This window comes from Nanorana parkeri, unplaced genomic scaffold (assembly GCF_000935625.1).
Source record: "Nanorana parkeri isolate BGI_ZX_2015 unplaced genomic scaffold, ASM93562v1 scaffold958, whole genome shotgun sequence".
Lineage (NCBI taxonomy): Eukaryota > Metazoa > Chordata > Amphibia > Anura > Dicroglossidae > Nanorana > Nanorana parkeri.
The window spans coordinates 635,383-659,306 of NW_017307226.1; the positions used below are offsets into that span (position 1 = coordinate 635,383).

The 23,924-nt window shown below is 44.3% G+C and overlaps 1 protein-coding gene across 2 annotated transcripts in view; it reads left to right on the forward strand.

Moving 5' to 3' along the window:
• Positions 1-23,924, forward strand: part of NTNG2 (netrin G2) — a 93,737-nt gene that overhangs the window by 60,723 nt on the left and 9,090 nt on the right. The window contains exon 5 of one of the 2 annotated variants that reach the window (XM_018566533.1): positions 23,624-23,791. The exons of the other annotated variant lie outside the window; for it this stretch is intronic. Coding sequence (XP_018422035.1) covers positions 23,624-23,791 — 168 coding nt within the window. The remainder of the gene's footprint in view (positions 1-23,623; positions 23,792-23,924) is intronic. 2 annotated transcript variants of the gene reach the window in all.

Genomic DNA, 23,924 nt, shown 5'->3' on the forward strand with positions numbered 1-23,924 from the left:
ATCGGGTGACGAACACAACCACAGCCGTCTTACCTGCTCTGACACGTGGTTGTGGCTTCCTCTAGTCGAGATAAAGAAATAACGTCACCAGCACTCCAAAGGATGATTAAGCAACAGTCCATTTATTGGCACATTGTAATTCAAATGCAAGCGCTTTCGGGGCCTCAGGGGGTCCCCTTCCTCAGGCTCAGAATGACACAGTAGTGAAGGATCAAACACCTTACATAGACATTCCTCTAGTCGAGATCGCGGCCTGATCACAGTTTGATTCAGTTCGCGACCAATTCGGTTCACAACCAGAATCGTGAACCGAGGTACCACTATACGTAACTACAGCTTTTCATCTTAGTAACTACTACTATAAGTAACTACAGCTTTTCATCTTAGTAACTACTACTATAAGTAACTAGCACTGTTTCAGTTATTTTTTCTAAAGAACAAATGTCTGTGTTTAACAATTCAGACAGCTTTATCCTAACACAAGGATTCCCCGTATTTCACAATGTTTCCTTTTTAAACAAGGACAAGGACTTCTCTTAGTCATAATGTTGGTTACCATGTGTCAAGACAACCGCAATGGGGCAAATTTGTCAAAACTGGAGCAAACAGAATCTGGAGCAGTTGCCCATGGCAACCAATCAGCATCTCTTTTCAGTTTGCTGAGACAGAGAAGCTGATTGGCTGCAGTGCAAATCTGCTCCAGTTTTGATAAATTCCCCCCAATGAGTTTAAGAATCATAAATGTTCTGAAAATAGAGTGTTTGTCAGTCATTCACAGTATTGCAAACATTTGATGTACATGCTGCGTGTCTTTAAACTCTTTGAATCTGTAGGAGTACAATTGTTTTGGTTCTTCGTTGGCCAAAAGAAAATCTTTCAAAGTAGCCAATAGACATTGTTCTGTGTTTTGTGTTTCACTAGTCTCTGAGACACCAAGGCCAGAGGTCACTACAGCCAGGCAAGCTCAAACAACTGAACTAACCACCTCTCAAGTGACTCTTGACACCACCCAAGGTTTGTTCAGTTACAATGTTCTGGCGTTTTCCCCACCCAAAGTAGCGTCCACCACTGCCGGTGGCATCCTTTTGCTGTCTTCAAACCTTAGTATGTCTGGAGGGTTTTTAGGATGCCAGAAGACTGACAGAACTAAACTGTTGTAGAATAGTATTAAAGAGCTTCACTTTCCTAGTGATAGAGAACCTGAAGATCAGAGAACATGAATTAATTCAGTCAATACCACACCTCCGCAATCCACTGTCTGCAAATACTGCTGTGATCCAGTGGCAGGATCTGTGACCAGTGACCCCCCCCAAAAAAAAACAACACACTAGGTCTTATTCTCGGGGGATGTCTTATTTTTTTTTATGTACAACAAAATGAAAAAATACTGTCACACACAGTGTCACAATACCTGCAGGCTGCAACTGTCCTGGTGCTCTCCTCTCTGATTCCATCCATTAGGGTTGCCACCTGTCCAGGATTCACCCGGACAGTCCGGGTTTTGAATGCTGTGTCCAGGTTTCATGGCAGCAGGAACCCGGACACAAGATGTCAGGCAGACAGGGGCAACCAAAATTCAGATAGGGGCTACTGGCCCCCCACTGTAAATAGTCTGGACTGTGATATTTGCATATGAAAAGGCTGTGACTCATTCTCCCCAAAAACCATTTCCGTGCGTCGCTAGAGTGTTTTGTTTCGCTGGAAGAAAAGGTGGCAACCCTAGTGCCAAGGCTGAGATGACATCATCAGTCTGCTACAGACAAGAGGAAGCATTTCCTCAGTCTCCCCTCTGATACAAATTGTTGTAATTGCCAGGCTCAGACTCCCTAACTCCCTTTCTTGACAGGCAGCCGATTCCTCCTTAAAGGCACAGGGACACACGTCCTGGCGAACCTGCACCTACGCTTGCCACCTGTCCAGGATTCACCCGGACAGTTCGGGTTTTAAATGCTGTGTCCGTGTTTCATGGCAGCAGAAACCCGGACACAAGATGTCAGACAGACAGGGGCAACCAAAATTAAGATAGGGGCCACTGACCCCCCACTGAAAATAGTCTCAACTGTGATATTTACATATGAATGGGTGGCACTATTTATATATGAATAAGCCGCGACTCATTCTCCCAAAAAACGTCTGCGCGTCGCTAGAGTGTTCGGGTTTCGCTTGCAGAAAAGTTGGCAACCCTATCGTCCAGGGAGCCGCCTCGTCGCATGGAACTCCAGTCAGAAGTTCCCTCACCTTACCTGACCTTACTCCGACCCCACTGGCCATGCCGCGCTGTGCCGCTGCCTGCTGAGAAATGTCGTTTTCAGCGGCAGCTCTCTATGTACCGTAAAAGCCGAGGCAGACAGGTGTGTGACAGTCCTCGCCGTGCATGCAGACATCCCAACTCTTCCGGACGCTTCGGGAGTCTCCCGCTATTAGATAGCGGCTCCCGGCCGCCCGAGAGAGAAACACTTCCTCCCGGAAAGGTTTCATCTGCTCGATCGAGCAGATTAAACAAATCTGCCATCATTTCAGGGGGGTGCTCTCTCCCAAGCACCTCCCTGAAATGAGAGGGAGACCTCCCTGAAATTGCTTCTTTCAGGTTGGGATCCCTGTGTATGCATGAAATGTTTTGCGGTCCTTGACATGTTTTACACATGCAGACTTCAGGAGACCAGCTGATCATATAATTGAATGTTACTCTCGGACCCCTGGCTGGCTGCTTGGGTGCAGGAATACATGTGCGTCCCCCTACCACCGAACTAGGTCTTTTTTTCGGGGTAGGTCTTATATTAAAGGAATCCCTAAAGATAGTGCTAGGTCTTACTTTCGGGGAAGCTCGGTTCTCATTGTGGTGATGACCTTTGGAAGTTTATGGAAAACTTCAGAAGAGAAGTTCTCAGACTTTGATCATTCTAGGAATTGCAGTCAATGGGTTGTTGGACTGTAGGATAAGGATCTTGTGTAGGACTACCTCTGTCCACCCAACTCCACATGTGCCTACCTTTTGAGGGAAACAAAGGTCTTAACAGCCAGAGTTGCATATCTGTGAAGGCTTTCGTTTAGACAGAGTGGCAATATTATACCTTCTGTGCCCCAGGAAAACCTTGGATAAAATTATTTGTCAACTCCTGATTTTGGTGTATGATTGGTAAATAACTGAGCTTTGCAGGAGATATTGGAAAAAGAGGCAGCTGCTCCAGGAACAGGACTTTAAGGCCTGGTTCACAATGAGCATACTGATCCACCATATAGGAGAAGCTCACCTTTTGCAAAAATGAAAGAAATGTATCATTCATAATATATATATAAAATATGCATTTCTTTAATATTTGCATTCAAGCCTGGAAAGCACTGCAATCATGATCACTCGATCACAAATGCAATGCTCAGGCTTCTGCACATTTGCCAACTGGCAGAGCCCCGTACTGAGGTATGGAGTTTCAGTTAGGAGAGATGGGGAAAGGACGGCAATAAATCCCCTCATATGGTCTCCAGCCGTCCTCTCTCTAGGTAGATGCGGGAATATGGGCAGCTCTACCTAGCGCAAAGACAGCTGGACCCCGTATGAGGTGATATAATGCAGTTTGAAGTCCAGCCTTTCCCCCCATCTCGCTTAAGGTGCCCATACACCTTACGATTATCGGACTAAACTTTTCGTCCGACGATCGAACAGTCGTACGATTGTCGTACGGCGGCCCCATCCTTCCCCAATTATCTCAAGGTTCAATCAGCGGTAGTTAAAAAAAACACCTGGACGAATTGCGGTAATCGACCGCACTTATATTCGTTTGCGCATGAGCAGTGTTAATCGTACGACTTTTGAGGGACGGAAACGCCACCAACCATGCGAAAATTGTACGTTCGACCAAAGTTTTCAAACATTCAGGAAAGACAAAAGTCGTACGATTGTACAGTACTGTCGGTCAGGCACTACACATACACCTTACAATTGTCGTACAAAAAGTCGATCGCATACGATAATCGTAAGGTGTATGGGCACCTTTAGCCCTCATTCACACTGGAATAGGCCGGCATTTACAGCTCTGTGCTGCGTGCATGGCCGCAACGAGCAGCTCCGGGGAAGGACAGGTGCTGCGTGTGATTAGTCCTTCTCTATGGGACTACGTGGCCGTACGCCCCCCCTGTACATCCGTGCGGGTGAGGGTGAGTGTACTCATACGCTGACAGGGTGGATCCTGTCTGCGTCCGAGCCAGGAAACACACACCCTTACGGACCTGCAATTGAGCTGAGCATAGGGGGGCGTACAGCCGCGTAGTCCTATAGAAAAGGACGGGGGCTGCGTACTAATCACACGCAGCACATGTCCTTCCCGGGAGCTGCTCGGTACGGCCCTGCATGAGGCACGGTACTGTACGTGCGGGCCGATTCCTGTGTGAATGAGGGCTTAACTGAAACTCCGTACCTCAGTATGGAGCTCTGCCTGGGAGAGAATGTGCTGAAGTCTGAGCTTTGCAGCTCTGATCAAGTAATCACAATCACAATGCTTTCCAGGATGGTATCCAAATATTAAAGAAATGCATATTTTTTTTATATATTATTAATTATGCATTTGTTGAATTTTTGCAAAAGGTGAAATTATCCTTTAAGTTATATTTTAATGTTTACATAGAATAAAACTATGTTCATTTCCAACTCCCACCAAGTATTTCAACTGAACCTAAATGATTACACTTTCAGAGGTTGCTGCCTTAATTAGCCAGAAAAGCCAACTGTGTGTCCCTCTCTGATTTAGTTTCACTTTGTAACCAGGGCTTGACTTTTTCTAACAACCGTGTTACCCAAAGTGTGGGGGTGTCATGGCACTGGGGAGGGGGGATGGGGCACACCACTGCACATGTTCTGCTGCATAGTAGCTTGATACGGCACTACGCTGTCAGTGGATGTGATGGGGGCTACACTTATATGAGATTTTTGTGATTGGTTGAGATCTTCTTGAACACAAAGCAGATAGTTAAGTTCCTCTATTACATTTTTATCGGTTATTTAAATAGATTCAGAACTTAAACAAACCAAACAGCCCAAAAATTAGCAGTAAAGACTCCAGGACATCTTAAGCAGAACAAATGGGTGCTTTCACCAAACCCCACCTTTCCAAAGGAGTAATTACTTCCAAGACTTTCCCATGCATCAAAGTGCTGTACTTATGCCAAACAATTCTGAAGTATTCTTGGCTGGCGTTCCGTAGGTCTAACGCTCGCCCTGTCCGCGCAAAAGTAAATTACAAAGTAATTCATCACAGGGTGAAAAGGGCTGCTGCAAGGTTGAGTCGCAGATTCATGGCTTTTTAATTCTGTGCCCAAGCGCAGTCCATTTTTAAAGGCAGTCAGAATCTCTAAGCATTTTAAAGGGGATTTCCAGCCGAAATTCAAATTTAAGGGCAAAGTCCACCAAAACTGATGTCTCAACTTTGAGGAGATGCTGGAAGGTTTAATCACTACTCTCTTCCTAAATCTTTTGTGATTCTGGTGTGAGACCTCTACACTAATGTCCCCAAACTCCACCAATACCCTTAAAGCTGAACTCCAGTGTCAATACACAGATGACGTGTGTGTGTATATATATATATTAGGGATGCACTGATGCCGATACTAGTATCGATATCGGCAGTGGCGTAACAACCGGGGGGCAGCAGGGGCGCGGGCCCCGGGCGAAAAGTGAAGGGGGGGCGCCGGCCGAAAATGGCACTTTCGGCTAAATGCCGAAAGTGACACCGGCATTCTGATTGGCCGGGAAGCTGGCTTCATGCTTCCTCATCATCTCATCATCACCATCCCGGCCAATCAGAAAGCAGGGCGTCACGTTTTTACTCGGCACCCGGCTTCCTGATTGGCCGGCCAGACGGCTCCGGCTGGGTACCGGAGGAAGGCCGCGTTCTGGCTGGAAAGGCCCCGGGGGTGACAGGCTGGACATACCAAGGTAAGAGGGGACGGACTTTCTTGTTAATCGGGAAGCCGGGTGGTGAGTCTTAACACGCTGCCCGGCTTCCCGGCTAATCAGGAAGCCAGGTGGCAGGTCATTACACGCCACCTGGCTTCCTGAATGGGACTTCCGTTACTCGGTAATTGGTATCGGCGAGTACCGGAAAAAAATTATTGGTACTCGTACTCTGTACCAATATACTGGTATTGGTGCATCCCTAATATATATATGGGATTTGTTTATCTCTGAAAGAATTGAATAGCTGCCCATCCAGTCCTGGGATTTATTTATACAGCTTTACCACACAGCACATCCCTCTCTGGCAGGGAAGGAGGCATGATTTGTTGTTCTCTGTTGCAGTTCAGTAACACTTACAGGTCTTGTCCCTCCCCCAGCTTGTGACTGGACAGTGAAAAGAAAAGCAGCAGACTGATACGTTCATCTCTCTGTCACTACCACTGTGCCCGCTCGTCCTATGCTCCTAACACTGCAGCATAACTAAATGTGCTGCTTCCCCCATCGGTGCAGTGTATTAAATTGCAACATGCTGCGCTGAAAAAAACAATACTGCAATGTGCTGCGGTGGTGTGAACTGACATCATAAGACGCAAGGCAAATTGCCTTGTCTATGCATTGGGACTGCGTGGGGCAAGACTGATCAGAGCAGCCCAACACATTTGGTGCAGATAGGTCCTACGTGGATAGTAGCAACTAAGAAATGTTAATATAGGCTGCTAATTTCCACAAAGGACCGTACAAAACTGTTCAGCAACATATTTCAGGTAATTATGCTTTTATCTTAAAATGTGACCACTGTTCTATACTTGAAAAAAGAAAAGGCTAGTTGCACTCCTTACCGGTATGACCCCGTGATCGGGGAGGGGTGCTCGGAATGACAGCGGATGGCGCCGCCAAATACAGATAATTGCAGAAACGTCACCAGCACACCAAATCCTTATAGGATCAAAGTTCGTAGATTTATTGCAAACTCATGTCAGTTACACAAGCGCTTTCGGGGCCACACACAAACATGTAGTGGCAGAAAGTGTTATGAACAAAGCACAGAGACCCCTAGAAACCTATCAGTAGTCATCTTTTATTTATTACAGACATTTTATATAGCGCTGACAATTTGCCCATTATGATGGGCTGTAACATGCAAAGGTGGGTGGAAACTCCCAAAATACCAGACATCCCTACTCTCCCGGACATTCCGGGAGTCTCACACTATTAGAAAGCTGCTCCCGGAAAGGTTTACTCTGCTCGATCTAGCACAGCAAACCTTTCCCTGCTGGTTTTTTTTTTTTAACTCTGATATTGGAGCCGCCGGCCACCATCAGAGTAAAAAAAAAAAAAAGACAGCATAGAAATGAATAGCTAGAATTTGCAATAGCCAATAGCAGACTAGCTATTGCAACCGCCCACTGTTGCTGTCAATCAGCAGTGGTGGACCTGAAGTTCTCCATATGGTCCTCTCTTTGCTGATTGACAGCAGCAGAGGGCGGGTGCAATAGGCAGCTTGCTATTGGCTGTTGCAAATTCAAATAGCCAATAGCAATCTAGCTATTCATTTCTATGCTGTCTAAGCATTAGCTTCTTTGCTACCTGCCATCATTTCGGTGGGGCAGAGGGCAGCTCCCTGAAATGAGAAGGGCAGCTCCCTGAAATTACTTTTTTCAGGTTGGGATCCCTGAAATACCCATGTGGAATAGGGAATTTTTGTCAGGGTGATTAATGAAGATATGTAAGGTCAGGCCTGGTTCAGCTCAGTTTTGGGTGGACTGACCCTTTAAGATATTCAGCACTCTCAAACAATATGAAATTTCCAGTTCCAGTCAAAGATTCCTGATGAGAGCTGTGGGGTTAGTTATATTCACCATAGTTACAAAGCATCAGTGATGGCGCAAATTTGGAAGGAAAGTTTAAATATTTGGTAGCATATGGGAAAATCTGTAAAAAAAAGAAAATGTATTGGAAACTGCAACGTCCTTCTCAATCCAAATTAGAGGCTTTCCTCTTGAATAGTTTGGACTTTACCTTTTTGGCTGACACCTAATGGTTTATATTTTTTTTACCCTGTGGTCATCAGTGGATCCAGATCTTCAGACTTCAGCCCTTACTTACATCTCGAAGACTGAGAAGAAAGAAGGTACCATAAGGAATAGATTGTGTGATCTAGATGAGTCTGATGTCATTTAGATGTCCTAGCTTGTTATGATTCTTTGTAGTATATTGCTAGAAAAAAACAAGTAAAAAAATGTAGATAAATGGTTAGAAATGTCACATAGAATTCACTTTCAAATTATTTAATTATAAATGTGAACAAACCCGTTAAGAATTCTTAAACGCATGTTAGTTGTCTATAGTCTTGTAGTTCTAGTTACAGAACCCTATAGAACCTAAATTGTTTTCTAGAATATCTGAATTTGTTTGAATTCTCAAAAACATTAGTCACAAGTCTCAAAAACCCTGTGAACAAATTCTCCAAACTTTCAAAGTTCTTTTGATACTTGAGCCTTACCTTCAGTCTTCCACGGTTGTACAGGCTCCTCTCTTGTTCTGAAATTACTCAGATCCAGCATCATCTAGCGTTTTCCTTCTCAGCCTTAATATGCCTGGCCCATTCCTCTAATTGATTGAATTTCAGTCCTTTTAATAATGAAGGTTCAGCATCACATGTGGACAGAGTGGTCTGCATGCAAACAAGGCCTGCATACAAGTGCCCACTCCGCAAGACCGATATCCACCCATCAAGTCAATTTGATATTTGTCACACTCCCCCAAAGAGCCAGCCCACTGCTTTAATCGGGGCTAAGGGCTCTTGAGCGAAGCACTAATGCCTGCCAACCCCTCCCACTAGCCATGATATGCTTGCATTGCATAAAGTAGCACAGGAACCCAATAGTGATATCACTGGGTCTAAAATAAGGTCCGTAATGAAACGAGAAGTTTTATTTACAAATGTTATTAGCATGTTGAGTAGGGGGAGGGGGGGGACCAAGGAAGGCAAAGCATAAGCAGATTAAACGTCAGCATTAAGGATTCTTAGGACTTCCTCAAAGTGGAGCTTCAGCTGAAACATCGCTGAAGGATTAAAACTTCTGTAATTGCTGTGTCCCCATTGGAGGAAATTTCCTCTCATATGCTATCCTACAGAGAGCACAAGGAGTGAGAAGTGATTTCCCGAAATAATGGGAACTTCCATCTTTAACAGATGTCTTTGTAAATGCAGTCTCTTCCATGGGCTTTCCATTTGTTTCCTTTTCTCCTCAATGAAGACACAGGCAGCAGTAAAAACAGACATTCTGATTCTTTCCCACTCAACCCATATATAAGTAAAAGCAGTTTTGGCTGGTGCTTCACTATTACTAATGGAAAATATTATGGAGAATGCAACAGCAAGTACTGGAACAGGACAATCTAGGTGGAAATGTAAGGCTCTACTGCATGGATGAATGTTTGATACTGTTGCCACACTATGAATTGAGAGGGAGTTCTCAGCACAGGGTGTGTTTCCCTACAAGTGGCAGAGACCACCTCCTGGGAAAACAATTTGTTTTCTTATTTAGCCGTGGAGATGACAAATAGGGTGATATACTTGCAGTGTTTCTTAATCCTTCAGCAGACTGTGCTCTCCTCCACTGTCTGATGCTCTAGAATGACGTAAACAGTGTCTATAGTATGTGTAGTGTCTATAACTGGAGCAACATTTATGTTCAACAAAAGCTTTTACAAATCTTTATTAATGCCTGGTCCTTCTACAAAGGGATTCAACAATAACTGGAAAGAAGAGCTCTCATCCATCTTGACCTCCTTCACTGTCCATCAGCATGAACTACATGGAAACTATGTCCTCCTGGACTTGCTTGTTAGTGAAAGTCACTGTACTTTGCTTGGATTTCCAAATATAAAGCAGGAACTTACTGCCAGTAAGGATTTAGATGACATCACTCATTCATCTTAAATGCAAAACAGCCCTTTCTACTCCTAGCATAGGAGTAATGGGAGGACACAAACTAGCGTCCTCCCGTCACCCAAAGCTCAGTATACTGAGCCGCCGCAGCCGGTACGGATCCCGACATTACTGTCCGGATCCACCCAGCTGCGTGAGTGACAGCTGGCTCTGCCTATCTAGAGGCAGAGCCAGCTGTACCCGCCCCCTCCCCCGTCCATTCCGCCAGTCAGCGCTGGAGGATCAGACAGGGGAGGGGACAGGGGAGCCGTGAGTGACAGTCACTGCTCTCTGCAGGGACAGGATCGAGCAGTGATCGAGCGACGGTATGTGTTCGCTCACTTCCTGATCTATTGAGCCAACCGGTGAAAGTTTCATTGTCACAGGTCAGTTAGAACTATGAGGCTGAGTAATTTTCATAGTTCTCCTTTAACCCTCCAGATCAATCAGCCAGAAGGTGTTTGCAAAGAGCTATCTTATGCCCATACACATATAAATGTTTCCCATCAGGGGACAGTTATCTCATATATGTAGCTAGCTTTCAGTTAATATTAGAGACCTGAATTCATATGGAAGCCTTCAACTTATCAGATTCTTCTGTATCAGATTTGTCGCCAGTGGACACCAGCGCCTCTGTTGCGGCCCCCTTGCAGCTGGGCTCCCCTCCCTCTCGAAAGGTTTACCACCATACGGAAGGTAGGTCCCTGGCAGCTGCTGTAGGCCTAAAAATAATATCCAGATAGTGAGACTGCAGCCTGCTATAGCACCTCTTAGAGGTTGAGGCTCGCATAGCATTAGTTAAAGCCTCAAAAATATGCTTGTATTGGAACTTATTTTAAAGATTAATGTAGAAAGGTGGAGGACACACTTGTAAGTCTCTTGGGTTGCTGTTCTTTGAAAAGACCATGCTGATATTTTTCTTCAAAGACAATTACTGTCAAAGCATACGCTGATGATTGTGTAATATTTATAAGTTATGTGACCTAATTAAAGCAGCAGGGGTACAGCCATTTTCTTTGACCTCCGGTTGTAGTCGGGCACCACTGGCAAGGAAATTATTAACATCATTCTTGTCTTTGTAAAATACATTGTGAACAATATTACCATCAACTTCTCTTAAAGGGGACATAGTTTGAATTATTTTGGCAGTATTTCTTTTTCTATATAACTTTTATTTTTCTCTACACATTTTTGTATTAAATATAGAAATGTATAAATCAACTATGACAGGAGGCTCTCACTCGCCTTTTCTACACAACTGTTGCAATAAGAAATTAGACACAATTTTTTTTACAGTAGAATTCTTCAGAATTAACATTGCAACTGATTGGAAGACTTGGAGATTCTGATTGGTTGTAGTTGCCAGCAAGAATAGTTCTTTCTCTAGATGCTTTGAATAATTGGTCCGCTTCCATTCAACTCACCAAAATCTATGTATAGATCACACCAAACCACATCTAGCTTAAAGGGTCTAGACACTCTCAACTGATATTTGAGTTTTGGATTGGTGCTGGAGTGAGACTTAAGTGCACTCCCCCTGCAATTAAGTGAGACTTAATTGCAGGGGGAGTGATATACGGTAGCAGCGTTTGGTCTGCACATAGTCTCGACAGGAGTGTGAAAGTGTAAAATGACAGTGGACACAGTAATTTCGGTATCATTCCTGTACCTTTAGGGAGCCCTGTCATCAAAGGTCTAAAGACACCCGTCTGAATCTATTGGCAAGGCTGCTAGAAAAAAATTGTGGCTCTCCCATTTACTACTTTAAAGAGCTGTAAATCTGACAATGCCCACCTCTTATTAGCTAACATGCTAAAGCAGGGGCGTAACTAGAAATCACAGGGCCCCATAGCAACATTTTGTATGGGGCCTTGTGATTTCTAGTTACGCCCCTTACAGAGCCCACCTGAGATCCCAAACAGCTCACCTGAGTGTGACCCTGCAGAGCCCACCATAGACTCTATGGTGGGCTCTGCAGGGTCTCAGGTGGGCTGGTGACACCCCTGCACAACTCTTACCTGTCAGCCCCGATCTGCTGTCCGCCTCCTCCTCCTCCTGCACAGAGCCCCACCTCCTCTTCTATCGCCGGGCCCTGTCTCCTCTTCCATCGCCTGGGCCTGTCTCCCCTTCCATCGCAGGGCCACTCCTCCTCTGGCTTCACCGTCCCGGCTTCTCTTCCGTCAGCGGGCCACGCCTCCTCTGCCGCTGCAAAGATCATTGACAGGTTGTCAGTAATCTAACAGCGACACATTCCTCCTCGCACCTGCCAGTGACAGCCAGCAGCCTTACATGCCATAGCGACCCATGCGACCCACACTGCATCAGGGGGATGTCCTGGCCGGGCCCCCTTGTGCCCTGGGCCCCATAGCGGCCGTCTGGGTCACTATGGCGATTGTTACGTCACTGTGCTAAAGTCATAACAAATTTGAAAACATTCACGCAACTGGGCACCACAGTATGGGGCTGATGTATAAACGTTCCATCCAGCTTACAGTTGGGAGAATGCCATCTGCACAGCATTTCCGCAGCTAGAAGGAGATGAGGAGCATTGAAAATCCCTATGTTCCTTGGCTCTATCTAGATGTACAGATGTAAATGAACCTGTGCATTGCATTTGTACAGCACAGCAACAGGCTTACCTAATTGAGCCACCTGCTGTTTAAAGGAGAAATATGGGGTTAAGGCTTTTCCCCATAGTTCTCCTTAGGGCAACGGGAGGACACAAACTAGCGCCCTCCCATCACCCTAGGCTCAGTATAGCTACAGCTCGCGGTATACTGAGACGCCACAGTATACCGCGAGCTATTGCTCGCGGTATACTCCGCAGCTGAAGCGGATCCCGACAATTATGCCGGGATCCGCCCAGCTGCGTGAGTGACAGCTGGCTCTGCCTATCTAGAGGCAGAGCCAGCTGTACCCGCCCCCTCCCCCATCTGATCCGCCAGTCAGCGCTGGCGGATCGGAGCAGGAAGGGGGGAATCCAGCCCCTCCCCTGTCACGGCAGAGAGCCGTGACAGGATCGAGAGGTGAGCGAACGCCGGTATGTGTTCGCTCACCTCCCGATCTACTGAGCCGACCTGTGACAGTCTCATTGTCACAGGTCGGCTAGAACTATGAGGTGAGTGAAAAGCACTCACCTCATAGTTCTCCTTTAAGCTCTCTGTCTGTACACCCCACCACTGCTCTATTCGCTTATTGGTGCAAAGCAAAATTTCAGCACTTCTAAGTAGGGAGTCATGTGACTCTCCTCCTTCCATGTGTCAGTGATGGGTGCCTGAGCTGTCAATCACCAGGCCTCATTGTCATGCATGGGCAGCAATAGAGTTCTAAGCTGTATGCAAACTCATGCCAGACCCACTTGAAGCTTACACAGTGGTGGCATGGGAGCAAAGTGAACGTTTTACATTGCCCTGCAGGGGACAAAACACAGATTCAAGTTATTCTTTGAATTGTGTCTGGTGCTAGCTTAAAAGTATCCTCTAAGCGACACAAACATAATTGAGATATCAGTTTATAGTCGGCTGACCCTTTAAGTTTTACCTCTAGTGCCAAAGCCTCCAAGTTCAAAGAGTCTCATCAAAGCCTACTATTAGCAATTAGTATATTGCCTGCTCTCAGTTTTAGCACTAGTATTAAGAAGCACTTAGTGATCCCCTATCCTGGGAATTGTTTCTCTGAATCTCATACTGGAATCTGTTTGTTTGAAGCCCCCTGGATTTCACCAACACCACCAGTGCTGGAACCTAAAGTCCAGCGTCAGGAAATACCTGAAAAGATCAGAGGTAGGTCTGTGATATGACTGAGCAACATAGATCATCTAAAGTGAAGCTGTTGGAATGATGGTTTGACTTACAAAGGTCTCCTGTGAAGTTCTGTGAAAACTGTCTGCATTGGCAATAACATCCAATCAGAGCTAAAGAAAAAAATGAATTCCTTTTATTTGGAAAGGAAGTGTTTAAAAGCCCCATCGAAGGTTCAGTTGAGTTTGGACCCTGCAGTAAGCTTCCACCTTACTCCTGGCACAACGGCAAGGCTGAGTGCGTGGCATTCCAACCAACAGTTATCAACTTGTCACTTCTTCAGTAGAGGATCCACTAGAACAGCGATAGCCAAACTTCAGCCCCCCCCCCCTCAGTTGTGGTTAAACTACGAATCCCAGTAGGCATTTCAAGTCTCTAACAGCTACAGGTATGGCTTCCAGAAGCAAATGCTTAAAGTGACATTAAACCCTCAGATTTGTTACATAAAACAATACTGTAATGCGCGCCTTACTGTAATCCATGGTTGTTTCCCTTCTCTTTGCTGCTCTTCCGTTTAAATCCTCATGTCTTCTCATGCTTGGGGAGAACTTCCCTTTGCAGCTGAGTGCCTCTTCCTGTAGTGCTGGCTCAGGTTGCAAACCTACACACAGACACCATGTCGCCATTCCAGAGACAAGGCAATCTGCTGCAAAACAGAAGTTCTCCCCAGCATGAGAACAGATACAGATTTAAAAGGAAGAGCAGCAAAGAGAAGGGAAACAACCGTGGATTACAGTAAGGCACACATTACAGTATTGTTTTATGTTAAAAAAGCTGAGGGTTTAATGTCACTTTAATGGGAGTGGTAGTTTTACCACACCTGGAGGGCCAAAGTTTGACTACCCTTACACTAGAGCAGTGGTTCTCAACTCGTGGGTCGCGACCCAAAAGTGGGTCGAGATACCCCTGCACTTGAAACTATACTCTCAGCCTGGTATAGCCATGCAGCAGTTAAATCCTGATGGGATTTTGAGCCCTGACCCCACGAAAACAGTGAAATCTATTTTAAATGGGAGTACAGAACAGAAAGCTTTCAGCTGTATTCTGATTGGCTGCTATGGGCACTTTTTCTTTCCCTTAGTTCTTCATAAATAGTCCCAATTTCTCTTCTAATTTAAACTAAAAGTGAAATGAGAGGTCAAGCAGGGTTCTACAAGTACAGAGCTGTACCAAGCTGTCCTAGAAACATCCATCTGCATACTTTTATAAAAGTTTGAAAGTTGTGCTAGTCTTGTGTTGCCAGGGCAACCCATACTGACAAGAATCACCCGCCACAAAAAAACACAAAACTGGCAGATATTTTTAGACATTAAAGTTTGGATCGGCTTCTGCAGCAGTCAGAATGTGAGAAAAATATCATTCTCAGAGCTGAGGCTAAATGTTAAACATCTGAAGGATACCACCGGCTCTGGAAGAAAAGAAAATACATTTCTATTTTAGTTGCAGGATTTCCTTTAAAGGTTCACTCCAGCCAAAACTGTTTTCTTCATTTTCCATAGTCTGTGGAAGGGTTACAACTAGGGTTGCCAGCTGTCCAGGATTCACCCGGACAGTCTAAGTCTTGAGTCCTGTATGTGCTGTGTCCGGGTTTCAGGCCAGCTGAAACCCAGAAACAAGATATCACAATGTCAGGTGGACAGGGGCAACCACTGGGTCCTGGTGTTCCAACTTGAGTGCATGGAGGAGGCACGGGACATGGAGAGACCCGGAACTTGGAGAGCAACTAGGTGTCTGAAACACAGGGTGCAGATAAGTCTTAAAAAGCTGGCAGAGTTTCTAAACCTTCCATATCTTACCCAAAACTTAAAACTGTTTGTTGGAGTTACAGTTTAAATATATACAGTTTAAATGTTGGCTTATTATAATGCAAGTTGTAAAGCCACTAACCCTTTAAATTAAATATGCGTTTTTTAGCAGATAGTGTCCGAGGGATAAAAAATAAGCGTGAATGGTACTAGTTGCTCTGATAGATAAAGGTAACTCGCATTAGATACTAACTGAACCTTTAATAAAACTGAAAAATGGTGCTGATCTCTTTTTTCTTGATCCATTTCTTCTTCTGAATTGTTAATCAATCATTTCCATGGGAAAGGGTAAATTAATATGTAACAAACCCTTAAACCAAATGCTGCTTGGTAATATCCGTCTCTTGTTATTCATTGAGCATTACGATAGGCCGCTCTCGCCCCATTCGCCATTCTCTCTCATCACAGCTGATCAAACATTGTCGGCAGACAGAGGGGCAGTTACCGTGGAAACAGAGTCCTAGCTGTCTCGCTCAGGGCTACAAGCACCTGTCCGATGGCATTTAGTAGCCTCGGGCCTCATTCAGGTCTATGCTGACTTGTAGCTTCCCATCTGTGGAAGTCAGGAGGGGGAAAAAAAGGGCATTTGTGTATTAAAGTCAAACTACCCCTGAAGCTGTTGCCAGAATTCTCTGAACCCCCTCAGCTGTCAAATGAATACATTATGTCTGGCGCCATATTTGTGGCCACTGGCTTAGCATTACAATGTTGATTACGGGCATTGGTTTTCTTTTTTATATGGTTTTTTGTCATTCTAGTTTTTCATCCCTTGCTATTGGTTTGTCATTACAAACTTTGATGGTAAAATCTTGCAAGGCCTGTCGTAGACCTATATGGCATGATAACAATTAATCTTAAAGTGACACTATGACACTAAACTCAGGAGTTAAATCTTACAAATACATTCAAGTATTAACAAAAATGTATCTTATTTGTGTATCACTCGGCTGTAGATCCTCAGATCATCTCTGAATTGGTGCGGACACTGTCCTTCCTTCTGGAGTGTGGCTACTTTTGTTCCCCATGGTTCTGTGTGTGTTGTAAAGTAGCCACCGCTCCAAGCTCACTCCTGTGATGGACTACAATCTCAATACAAATTAGTAAAATAAACATGAGACTGTAGTCCATCACAGGAATCAGCTTGGAGTGGTGGCTAGATATGCTTTAATTTAAAGCCAACTTTACCTTCCTGATCCAGATTGTATTGCATAGTGGGCAGAAAAATCAAATTGACAAACTGTTTTAATTACCCATTTAGTGCTCCGATAAAAGAGTGTTCAAGTATCTTCGCACCTAAAAACTGTTAACTGACATTAAAGGACAGAAGGGTATGCCAATACTATTCAGATCTAATGGAAATGTCAAAGATGAATCATATGGTTGTCATAAGCAACATATATTCTGTCAGAATTGTTCTGTGCTTTTTATTAGAATAATTAAGCAGTTCTAAATATTTTACAATGTCTGCCATTTTCGTCACATCGTCTGTATTTATAATATGCAGCTGCCCCTCCAACTCAAAGAGAACCACCTCTGACAACTTCTGCTGACAAGAAACATTCAAGATCAGGTATCTGGCTGTAGGTATAGAGGGGGGACAGAGGTCACTGACCAGTGTCAGCTTGCGAGCCACATGAAGGCGTGATGAGTGCTAGTGAGCCATGCTGAGTATGAAATACAGAATGGAAGTGGAGTTCCAGGCAAACAATTAAAAAGACAAATATGTTTTTTGTCTGCCAGATTCTGTTCAGTCAGTCTTGTCATTCGGTCATCCCTTCCAAATAGCACAGCCAGATCCTGGACCTCCCTATAAAATAAAATGTAAATAACCTATACCACATGGATAGAGACCCATCCCAGCTTGTGACTGGGCAAGAAAGCAGTATGCTGACCTGATAATCTCTCTTCTCATATACACTACATTGCCAAAAGTATTGGGACACCCCTCCAAATCATTGGATTCAGGTGTTCCGTGAAATTTTCTTGCTACTAAATAAGTGGTATGCCATGTAAAATGAGAGAGCAGAGTCAGGGCATGCTGAAGCGCACAGTGCGCAGAAGTCGCCAACTGTCTGCAGAGTCAATAGCTACAGAACTCCAAACTTCAGACTATTGGCCCAACAACAGTGTGTAGAGAGCTTCATGGAATGGGTTTCCATGGCCGAGCAGCTGCATCCAAGCCTTACATCACCAAGTGCAATGCAAAGCGCGGGATGTCGTGGTGTAAAGCACGCCACCACTGGACTCTAGAGAAGTGGAGACGTGTTCTCTGGAGTGATGAATCACGCTTCTCTATCTGGCAATCCGATGGGCGTCTGGGTTTGGCGGTTGCCAAGAGAATGGTACTTGCCTGACTGCATTATGCCAGGTGTAAAGTTTGGTGGAGGGGGGATTATGGTGTGGGGTTGTTTTTTAGGGGTTGGGCTTGGCCCCTTAGTTCCAGTGAAGGGAACTCTTAAGGCATCAGCATTCCAAGACATTTTGGACAATTTCATGCTCCCAACTTTGTGGGAACAGTTTGGGGATGGCCCCTTCCTTTTCCAACATGACTGCGCCCCAGTGCACAAAGCAAGGTCCATAGAGACATGGATGAGCGAGTTTGGGGTGGGGGAACTTGACTGGCCTGCACAAAGTCCTGACCTCAACCCGATAGAACACCTTTGGGAAGAATTTGAGCGGAGACTGCGAGCCCGGCCTTCTTGTCCAACATCAATACCTGACCTCACAAATGCACTTCTGGAAGAATGGTCAAACATTCCCATAGACACACTCCTAAACCTTGTGGACGCCTTCCCAGAAGAGTGGAAGCTGTTATAGCTGCAAAGGGCGGGCCAACTTAATATTGAACCCTACGGACTAAGACTGGGATGCCATTAAAGTTCATGTGCGTGTAAAGGCCAGTGTCCCAATACTTTTGGCAATATAGTGTATAAACATATTAACTAATTTTGAGTGACTGCATTGTATGGCTGACCCCCTAATGTCCCGTCTGGGCTTTGCTGTGCTGGAGATTAAAGGGGGCTGGTACAGAAGTTCATCTTTAAATAATTTATTTATTTTAAATAAATGAAACAGCCATTGCTTAGATAAGGCTGCATGAGTGCTGGCTATACACTGTACAAGCTGATTTGCAATCTCTTTTAGGTTTACCAACATGATGTAATATTAAATCAAACCTAAAAATCCATTTAATTTGAGTCCTGTCAGGCCGGCCCTAGGCCCTTCAAAGTTGTTGGTAGATCTAAAGGAGATTGTACATGAAGATTGTCTAGGGTATGGCCAGCTTAAGGCTCACATGTGACTCACAAGGAATTGGTTGAGGACTATTTCCTTTAGTCTCTAATGTTGGTCATTCCAACACACTCTACACAGATATGCTAGTTAATAGTTACAAATGATATTTTTTTGCTGTGATGGTAGCTGTGGTTTCAATTCCTAGCAGTAGTCATTCAGTCAAGCTGTATAACCAGAAAGTGTGTGGTTTTAATTTTTTTTACATTTAAGCATCCTCAAAGACTTTTATAGCTCCTGAACCGACCCCGACATATGTCACTGATACGTCGGTCAAGAATCCAAAAGGTAAAAGTTGTACAATGCCGTTGTGTCTCTTTTGTTTACAGTTTTCATTAGAGGGAATTTTTGGGAGAAACACTGAAATTGACCTATGGTTAACATTGTGCTAAGGTAAAATATAAAGCGGACCTGACCTTCCATAAAATGTTTCTAAGGTAACAATCATTTTGAAGTGCAAGCATTTAGTAGTGCCAAAACAAATGTGTATTAGTGTTGAAATCAATGTCCCTGTGGAGCCTTTTGGAGCTGTGCATGTTGCCTCCTGTTCTGCTCAAGTTGAGATTAAGTCCCTGCCCTTCCTGATACCGAGCCATACCTGTTTCATTCAGCTAATAATTACCAGATCCTCTACCGCCCACTAAAGTTCTAGCAGTTGAATGGCAGAGGCAAGGCTTGGCATTCGTAGAGGGAGACGCTTACTGTTGACTTGGGCAGAAGTCAAGACCCCGTGTAAATCCCGGGTCTAGGATCCAAGGTGTACCTCTGAGACACAAGGATCAATCTGATGACATCATACATTGTCTGCATTGTTGTCGGCATAGACACATTTTGGACCAAGTTGGGTTCACTTTAACATTTTATTTCTTTTCTACCTCTTTCGTTTTTTGCTCCAGAGATTGTGTATCGCCTCAGTCTTCTCATATACGTATTTTCCTTCATGTAATTGCTTTCTGCAAAGTGAAGGACACTTACTGGTCCTATCTGTTCATTAGAAATGTTGACATTGGCAGGGATCCCAACCTGAAATAAGTAATTTCAGGGAGGTGCCCTTCTCATTTCAGGGAGGTGCCCTCTCTCCACGGGGGGGGACGTGCAACAACAAGGAAGAAAGCACCCCCCTGAAATGATGGCTGATGGCAAATAAGCTAATGCTTCCTTTGCCATCTGCTGTTTTTTTTTGTGTTCTGACAGCTGCTGCGGTCGGGACAAAAAAAAAAACCGGCATAGGAACTATTAGCTAGATTGCTATTGGCTATTTCAATTTGCAATAGCCAATAGAAAGCTGGCTATTGCACCCGCCCTCTGCTACTGTCAGTCGGCAGAGTTGCACCTGATGGAGAACTTCAGGTCCACCTCTGCTGATTGACAACAGCAGTGGGCAGGTGCAATAGCTAGTCTGCTATTGGCCATTGCAAATAGAAACAGCCAACAGCAATCTAGCTATTAGTTCCTATTCCGTTCTTTTCTTCTTTCTGACGGCAGCCGGCGGCCCCGATGTCAGACAAAAACACCAAATACAGATAGCACGGACAGGTTTGCTAGATCCAGCAGAGTAAACCTTTCCGGGAGAAAATGTTTCTCTCCCGGGTGTCTGGGAGCCGCTATCTAATAGCGGGAGACTCCCGGAACATCCGGGAGAGTTGAGCTGTCTGCTTGGTTTGATTCCAAGTCATGTCAGCTGTTTTCCATAGTAAGGACCTTATCTCCTACTCTCATGTGTGAAACCACTGTGGCTAGCATGGTCAGGCCTAAGCTACACTGACATTTTTTTTGCAGCCTAATGTTGCATTTTATTGCTAAAAAGTGGTAATCAGTAACTAAACAAAAGAACCAATGGCCCCCTAAGCTACTTAGTTGCATGAACCAGTCCCAAACACAACACATTTGACTGTATAAGATAAATCATTGGCCAATCTCTTCCACTGTTGTGTTCCAGAGACTCAACATAAAGATAGTGGGACAAAGTGAGTGGAAATCCCCTTTTAGACAGTTCGCTAATACCGTCTATGAGACAGTCTTGTCGTCTATGAAAATATCTGATGCATCAGCTAGGTGGAGTCAAAATGTAATGTTTTGGGTTTTAAATTAGTTAAAATTAGTCTCAAGTGTAGTAGCAATATAGGTTTTATTGAGGTAATTAATGTTGTAAAGTTATATTTGAAGAGTGAATGTTGGAGTGTGCATATTAAAATGTTGGATCTTTATTTCCATATCCTTGTTACCCTGCATGGGCTGTTATCACAATGCATGTTCCCATCTCATTCATTCATTCATTCATTCATTTAAAGCATTCATACAAATCACCCATCACTGTAGTGGCTGATATTTTGCTGATATTTTACATATCGTTATTAGAATGTATTTAACTGAAAATTTCCTTTTTTTTGTCATTGTTACGACTGACTTCTTTTTACTTTGGGATGTTCTACAGACATTTACCCACATTATCCTATAACATTTACCCAATAACAATGGTGGTCTATTTCTGTTCCAGTGACATCAGATTTTTGTACTTCAGACAAAGAGAGAATAAAACCTTTCCACACTCAATCCAAAACTAAAGAATTAAATTTTGGCTAGTGACAAAATGTATAGTGGAAATGCAGCCAAAACTTGTGTTGCTAGCTCTGGGTGGAGTGTGAAAGGGCGAGTACCTCCCTCAAGTATTTTCCTGTCTATGCCCTGATAGAAAGATTCCTCTTACTTCCTGCCTGACCACTCATTAATAAAAATCTGACAGAGTATCTAAACCTCCCCACTCTATCCCCCCAAAAAATTAGGTTGGGGTATTTAGGATTTTTGTTTCCCACGTGTTACACCTCTTCCTATCATGTGATAATTAGGTGTGCATGTTCTATTCAGGGAACACTAACATTGCATGTGCTGAATTGTATATGATATTTTCTCCTCTTCCAGTGAAGAGAGAGAAGTGTTTTTTAGTCGTAATCAGGCATTAAAATAGCCCTTCAGTTGTAACTATGTCCTGAGGTTAATTACAGTGCATTGGAGTCCTTCTTTAATCACATTTCTCTTGTATATAAGTATCGTCACCAGCCCTCCCAGAATTTCTTGTCAATCCTGCCACCTCCTCAGCCTAGATGCTGGCCTCCAGCCATGCTGCGGGGAGATTGACACTTACGTGTAAAGTTCCCCACTGGTGTTTGATTAAATCTCGTAACATCGTTCAGAGCCGGCGGCAAGGTCATGGATCTGCCACAGTCCTCCACATATAAAGCAATGCTTGATTCAAACATCCAACAGTTTCTCACATTGTCGTGCACAGTAGATTTTAACGACTTTGAGAAATCTTAAATTGAACTTGGCTCAGTGTGAAAGATTGGAACATAGAGTAGTCTTTGCCTTTATATGGGATAACTTAAATGGGTTTTTAGGAGTCCCGTTCACCAACTTAAAAAAATTGGAGGTAAAAGCACAAACAAAGCAAGTATTTGAAATACCTGCAGTGTTTTTTTTTTTGCATAAAATATTTTTGAATCACTTGCAGTGTGCCTTTGAACTTAATAGAACAATTTGCTACTTCAGGGGAGTCCACTATCACTTGCATAGCTTAGCCTTTCCTGTCTGGCCCAGCTTCTCTATCCCTCCCCTCAACTTCCTGCATAATCTTTAACATAGCTTCTAGGGAGGATCGAAGGGGAATGCTATAGAGCACGGGTGCCCATTAGGTAGATCGTGATCTACCAGTAGCTCTCAAAGTTGATGCTGGTAGATCATGAAGGGTGTGAATGGCGGCCCCTTTATTCCATTTTGGTATATTTATTTCGCTGTGCACACCTGATTACCTATTAGCTTGAGTCTGCTAAGCCAAGCTCCCTGACACCTTTCTGGTGGATACTGGTGGTTGAAGTGCTATGTATTACATCAAAGAATATTAGTTTACACAGCCTGTTGCACTGCACTGTTTGCAAAATACAGCAAGGTGAGAGAGTGGAAAGAGACAGACAGGAGAGAGAGCAAGGAGGGACAGACAGGAGAGAGCGAGAGGAGAGACAGCCATTAAAGAGGGAGAGGAGAGACAGACAGGAGAGAGAGCAAGGAGAGAGAGGAGAGACAGACAGGAGAGAGAGCAAGGAGAGAGAGGAGAGACAGCCAGGGGAGAGAGCAAGGAGAGACAGACAAGAGAGCGAAGAGAGACAGCCAGGAGAGAAAATGAGGAATGACAGCCAGGAGAGAGAGGAGAGACAGCCAGGAGAGCGAGGGAGGTTTTTTCTTTTCTTTGGTAGATCTCATGTAGCTCGTCTCAACACAAAAAACTGTGGGCACCCCTGCTATAGAGTCTCAGTTGAGTGACAGCTCCTAGTCTGCTGGGACTGCTGACACAAAGACAAACACCTCAGTGTGGAGAAGACCTGTGGAGCGAAGAGCGACCCATGGCAAAAAAATGATGTGACTACATTAAGCCAAATATTGGACATGGCTTCATAGACTTTGAGCCTACTTACGGTATACGTCACACCCATGTGCTGCAGTCCGGTACCTATGAAGTACTCTTTAATTACAGACACACATAAAGCTCAAGACTAAAAATGAAAACTACCTATGCTTTTCTGCACACAGAGTATAGACAGAGAGCTAACACTTTGCCTAAGTCTACTTCAAAGAAAACGAATGCAGTCACCACATTTACGGACTGGTAAGCTGCAATATAATCACAAATTCATCCCACACGTTCCAGATAAGGTGTTTGCCTATGACTTGCACTGTTAAATTGGCTGCTGTCACCCTTGCTAAATGACACATTCACTTGAAGCACTAAACATCCCGAGGTAGATAGGAGTCAGCTGGCTTCTGTCGCTCACATACCGTGTCCTTCATTCTACAGACTGTGAATGCTATGGTCACTCCAGCCGCTGCAGTTTCATCGACTTCCTGAATGTGGTGACTTGTGTCAGCTGCAAGCACAATACCCGAGGACAGCATTGCCAGCACTGTCGGCTGGGCTTCTACCGTAATGTGACTGCCGAGCTGGACGACGAGAATGTCTGCATACGTGAGTCATTTTGGTATTATTATTATAAAGGATTTATATAGCGCCAACAGTTTGTGCAGCACTTTGCTATATAAGGAATTCATTACAATCACAATACAATTCAAGACAATATGGTAAGGAGGGTCCAGTTTGG